Raw genomic sequence first — 5,785 nt, forward strand, 5'->3', positions numbered from 1 at the left:
GGCACCCCGGGGCAGAAATGCTGTGAGGACGGGGACTCTTCTCCTGGCCCCCCACAACAGAAGAAACTGTGACTCCCGAGCACCATGTGGACAAGGGCACCCTGGGGAAGAGCCAAGCCAGGGAATGGGCACCCAGTGCCCTGCTGGATCAGGATCTTACCGGGCATCCCTGGCCCCACAAAGACTCCGGGAGCTGAGGCAGAGACGATGCGAGAAAGGCGGCTTCCCCCACCCACCCGAGCTGCCCTGTGGGCACCCACTTACCCGGTTCTTGGGTTTTCCACCTGAAGCAGGTGAAGCTGGTGGCTCTGGCACTTCCTTCTCTGTCATGCTATGCGGGGAAAAGACAGGCATTAATTCGGCTGGGGCTGTTCCCACTGCAGGTGCCCAGTGTGGGCAGGGATGGCCCGACCTTGCTGGATGGGAAGCATCTCCCAAGCCAGTGCCTCCCTCTGCCCCAGCAGCACCACCTCCTGCTGCCCTGCCTGCAGCTCCTGCCCCAGCAAGGGCCGGTTCTGCTGCGGGCGAGTCCCAGAGCCCTGGGGTACCCGCTGGGCCCCGCTGCGCAGGCTAGAGAACAGCAGGCTCCCAGCCCAGCGTACACAGCACTGCTGCTTGCTCGGTGGACGCAGTGCCAACTGCTGTGAGCCAGACCCTGGGCTACCTGCACGTGTCCATCTGTGCCTAGACATCTCCATCTCACGATTGAGATGGCGCAAATGGTGCCGCTCTTGGCCCCCTAGGACAAGCATGCCCATGAATGATGCTGTCTGGCATCACCGCACAGCCCCGCTTTCTTCTCCGCAGAAGCCCCATGCTACCACGGAGGCAGGATCTGCTCCTGTATCCCCCAAAACACGCCTGATCCCACATTTGACTGTCAGCCATCCCCACAGCCCACCTACCCAGACATTGCTATTTTTGGTGATAACCAACACAAGGCCCCCACCACTCACCTGTGGAAACCAACCAGGATGACCGTCAGGGAAACAGTGATGGGGGCTGGGGAGTCCTGGGGCAAGGGGTGCTGCAGAAGCCAAGAGCCCTAGGGTCTTGCAGCAATGTGGGTGGAGCAGGGCCCCACGGGGGTCAGTGGCCATGATGAGGGAGAGCCGCGCACGGAAACACACTTACACTGTGTTTGGAGCTCTCGTCCTGCGATGAAAAACCCCACAAAGGGCGGCCGCTGCTGGGGCCCTGTTGGCTGCGGAGCCCCCAGCCCTCCGTGCTGGGCGCGCAGGGAGGGGGGCAGCTGCCCCAGTCCCGTGTAGAGCAGGAGTGACAGGCCAGAGGGGAACCGACAGCTGAGCACCGGTGGAGGCTGACGCTGAGAAATTGGAGCCTATGCATGAGCCAGGAGAGGAGCCACTGGCTATTTGCGTTAGTGGGTTGCTGGGCGTGCCAAAGGGCCACCCACCCCCTGGCATGGGGCAGCAGCAGAGCAAGGGGCACACTAAGCGCTCCAGCCTTTCGCGCTCGCATTTGGGGCTCCTGCAGCTGGGAGGGGAAAAGGAAAGAGCGGGAGCAGTGGGGTCTCTCATGGGGCAGCTCTCACGGCTGGCCCATAACCTCTGGCAGCAAAATCCTGCTGGTCTGCTCTCCGCTGAGACAGAGAGCTGCCACAGAAGAGAGAGCTGGGTACCCCACTGCTATCATGCTGCCCTGCAGTATCTCCCAGGTCCCTGGAGCTGGAGAGGCACCCCAGTGCCCGAGTCCCTGGACCTATGTCCCTGCCAGGCTGTGGGTGGCAGTGGGGCAGGAGTTTGCACCAAGCCCGGGGTTGGAGCCCACCCCTTCCAGGCAGCTCTTACCTCTCCACTTGCACCTGCTCTTCCAGGTAGCATCCAGATGCCACAAGCGGCTCCAGCTGCCGTGTGCAATGCCATGGTGAGGGTGGTCCCAGCCCAACTCCTGTACCCAGGACACAGTGATACTTGCACCTATCAGCCCAAGGGCTGCTCCCCTCTCATCAGGAGGAGTATGTTGCGTCCTGCCAGGGGATACAGCTGGGGACACCCTGCGCCCCCATTCTCGCCATTGCACAGCTGCATGGGAAAAGAGACTATGAATATCTGACGGGGGGACCAGCCCCAGGTCAAGGTGCTCAGTGCTCCTCTCCCAGTCTCAGCTCCCAGCCTTGGCAAGCCATCAGCTTGCAGCCCTTGTACATGCCAAGCACAGGGGCAGGACCTGGGCAGGAACACATCCTCCTGTGAGTGCCCCTTCTGCTCCCTGGCTGTCATCTCATCCCGAAGAGGCAGCACAGACAGCCCCTAGCACTGGTACCGGCAGAGATTGGGAAAGCAGTGTTAAAGTGATGGACAAGTTTTCTTTTTATATTTAAAAACAACCCCCCAAATAAAATAAAACCAAAAATACCCCCCAAATAATAATCAGATTAAATAAAATGTGCAGTGAACATACCAATCAACACCTCTATGTGCGGTTCAACACAGTGCTTAACAAAACAATATACACAGGGTAAGGTGGGTGGGCACGGGCATCACTCCAAAAAAAAAAAAAAATAATAATAAAAAAAAATCAATTTCTTGTCTCTTAATTATGTCCATATAAATATATCCAGGAAGGAGGGCAAGAGGAAGGGAGGGCAGAAAGGAAAAGAGAAGGCAGAGGGAAGTGCCCGCAGTCCAGTGTGCTCTGGGCCCATGCGTGAGCCCTACTGTGAGCTGGCACGCTCCAGCACCCGCAAGTCGTAGTTCTTTTTGGCCACACGCAGCTTGAAGCGGCTGAGGGAGTTGTTGAGGCGGAGGGAGGCATTCTGGGCAGCCAGTGGGCTGGGGAACACGGCCACGATGGTGTATAAGGCAGCGAGGTCACTGTGCCTGCCGTTCTCTGGAGTCCCGTTGTTGTCCCCGCCACCTCCATCTCCACGGCGCCCCTGAGTCTCTTTGAGCCACTGGATTTTGGCACCAGCCATGGCGAGTTGGGTGAAGAGCTTGTCAGCCTCTGTCCGCGTGATGCCCTCGGGCAGGTCTGTCACCTCCAGCACTCGGCCCAGCACTGCAGTGGAAAGACAGCATGTGATAGCAGCAGCAGATTCTTGGGTGGCAACACCACAGAGAGAGCTGATGCACGGCCTCCTCACCAGCTTTGGGGCTGGAGCAGTTACCTCTACCTTGCCTATGAAAGCAGCGCTTTGCTAAGCTGCCCCCATACTAGGAATGCATTTTTTTTAAGCCAGTCACTTCTTCCCTCCTCAAACTGCCCCTACCATTCTGCTCCCTACAGTGCCCCATCCTGATCCTTTCTGATGCCCACATGGCCTCCTTCAAGAGGAGACTGGTATTTCCCATTTGCCCAGGGCTCCAGCAACACCAAGTCCTCCTTGCTTCCTTTGGCTGGGCCGGGCTTTTCAGTTAGGGCTTTCCCAAGCGCTCTGCCCCGTCTTCCTACTCTGATCCTTGGGTACCAGGATTCAGAGCTAACCCAGCTCTCCTGCCCTCTGTCCCTGGAGGATGTTGACATGTGCGGATCCTGAATATGACAGTGTCCTGTGTGCTTCACCCACGAGGAGGATCCCCCTGTGTGCCCCAGCCAGTGTCATGCCAACCTCTGCCTCTGCTCTGTGGTACCCAAACGCTTCTGCTGCCTCATGGCTCCAGCCTTGGCTTTTGGGCTTAGTGGAGGTCTGGCTGAATGCATTCTTTGCTAATATTAACACAGCATGTAATGAACATGCCAGCCGCAGGGAGGGGGGCAGCTCTCCGGCAAGCAGCTCTTAAAGGGCCCCCTGCAACCAGCTGCTGTTGGTGGTGACACGGAGGACAAGTCTGAAGCCTCCATAGAGCCAGTGAAGACTGCCTCCCTTCCAGGCTGTCTGGCTCATGCCCAACTAGCAAGTCTTGCATTGCTGCGGGGAGAAGCCAGACACGTGCCTCTCCTTCCCTCGCTGATGACCAAGTGGAGACCCTCCAGGGCAAGGAACAGGGAGCACCTTCCCCTTTGTTGAGAAATGATCCACTGGGGATTTCAGCCCTCGCAGTCACCCCTGGAAGATACCAAAGCCCTTTACAAGATGACGGCTCTGCAGCTTCTGGCCCCACTGGGAAATGGAAGCATCAGAGGGAAGAGTCACTTGGGAAGGCAATGGTGGGAACAAGATCTCAGGGGTCCGGACACTCACTTTCTGCTGACAAAGAGGAATAAAATCCCAGGAGTTCTGCCAGCTCCACCTGCTCCATCATTTCAACCCTCAGAGGCAGGTGTCCTGGAGCTTATCACTGACTCTCCAACAATTTCCCTCCACTCTTCCTCAAAAGCTTTACTCAGTGCAGTCAGTGTTTACTGGGTTCCTGAGCCACCCCCGTCCTCCCACCTCCTGATGGGCACAGCTGACTAGGACTGGCTCTGCTGCCCACCCCCCCAAGCCAGGCCTCACGTGGGCTGTGGCTGGACGTGTGCTTAAAGGCGTGCGGGAGGCAGTGGCAGGCAGGAACTGCTCTCCACAGCCACCCCCAGCAACGGGGTCTATGGGATGCTGGTGTGGGCAGAGACGGCAACTGGAGCCTCTGCCAATGCCAGCTACAACCGATGCAGGGGGGACTAGTCAGAGGGCAAAAGGGGACTGTTTGAGGAGGGTCACTTGCCTACATCACTTGTCCCAAGGTCAGTGGATGCTGACTTGAGGGCCTGTCTCTTGCTCCGGTTTCCATGTTTCATTCCAGTCTGCCCCTTAAAGAACAAAAATGGTAGCACATCACCTGAGGAGGCACTGCGGCCTCACAGTGCCCACAGAGCATCCTGGGAGTCAGGGGGAAGACCAAACTTGACTAGGCCACCGCTGCGAACGGGAATGAAGAGACCTGGATGAACCTTGCTCCCCCTGGCACCTCTGAGGTGAGACCACGCTGGGGTAAGTTAGATGCGATCAAGGCACCGCAATGGTTCCAGGACACTCAAAGGACTTGGGGCTGACGCTGCTTCTGGGCAAAGCTGGGAGCGGGATGAAATTTTAAGCCCAGTACCAGGCTCTAGGGAAATCCATTTACAATGGCAACTCTGCCAGACGGATGGGAAGAGTGTGGGGTAGGCAGCCTGCTACCTAATCAAGGGGTGTCCAAGCACAGGGCAGGGCGTGAGACTCACTTCTTAACTACTCCTGGGCCCTGCCCACAGAGGGGTTGTCCAGGGGTAAAGGAGGGGTTGGTCTTGCTCTGCTCCCAGGACAGTGAAAGGGTGGGAGTTTGGCCCAATTTTACCTGGTGTGCATTGTAGTTGGGCTGGTTGTGGAGCAGCGGTGGGGGACAGATAGACAGATTATACTGCAGTGGCTGGCCCAGCAATGAGTAGCGCCCATCACCTGCAAAAAGGAAGTAAATGTTTGTACGGGTCTGAAGAAATCACAGGAGAGACCCAGCCCTGTGCTGTCCCCACTCCTTCCCCTTACCTTGTGCTGGGCCCATGGGCCGGGGGAACTGTGTGAGGACAGGGAGAGGGCTCAGCCCCGTGCAGACACTGTTGAGGTTGGTGACAGGAGACGGCGTCGGGGATTGGGTGGGGGACGTGATGGGGCTGTTCAGCTGCGTGCTGGCCTGGGGGAAGGAGAGTGTTAGGCAGCCCCGGTGCTTGTGACCAGTCCCACACCTGTCTCACCACCATGGGACGACCCCACCCCCAAGTCCCAGCCCATCCAGACAGCACAGATGCTGGGGTCCTCTCTCTCCCGCCAGGCTGCTCCCAAAAGATGAGCTGCCTTCTTCCCAGTCCTCTCAATACCTGAGCACTGGTGTCTGGGTTGTACAGGTCTCCTGGCTTCTGCCCCCGT

The 5,785-nt window shown here is 58.1% G+C and overlaps 2 protein-coding genes across 2 annotated transcripts in view; both read right to left on the bottom strand.

Annotated features, from left to right (window-relative positions):
- STAC3 (SH3 and cysteine rich domain 3) overlaps positions 1-330 on the bottom strand; it is a 3,436-nt gene extending 3,106 nt beyond the window's left edge. Inside the window, exon 1 of the mRNA XM_009699981.1 lies at positions 265-330. Coding sequence (XP_009698283.1) covers positions 265-330 — 66 coding nt within the window. The remainder of the gene's footprint in view (positions 1-264) is intronic.
- A 2,347-nt stretch (positions 331-2,677) lies between these two features.
- The window catches only part of R3HDM2 (R3H domain containing 2), a 26,473-nt gene continuing 23,365 nt past the window's right edge, over positions 2,678-5,785 (bottom strand). The window contains exons 19-23 of the mRNA XM_009699982.1: positions 5,737-5,780; positions 5,408-5,552; positions 5,220-5,320; positions 4,608-4,692; positions 2,678-3,021 (exon numbers count right to left, since the gene is read on the bottom strand). Coding sequence (XP_009698284.1) covers positions 2,678-3,021; positions 4,608-4,692; positions 5,220-5,320; positions 5,408-5,552; positions 5,737-5,780 — 719 coding nt within the window. The remainder of the gene's footprint in view (positions 3,022-4,607; positions 4,693-5,219; positions 5,321-5,407; positions 5,553-5,736; positions 5,781-5,785) is intronic.

Source organism: Cariama cristata, unplaced genomic scaffold, assembly GCF_000690535.1.
Source record: "Cariama cristata isolate BGI_N322 unplaced genomic scaffold, ASM69053v1 scaffold14155, whole genome shotgun sequence".
Classification (NCBI taxonomy): Eukaryota; Metazoa; Chordata; class Aves; order Cariamiformes; family Cariamidae; genus Cariama; species Cariama cristata.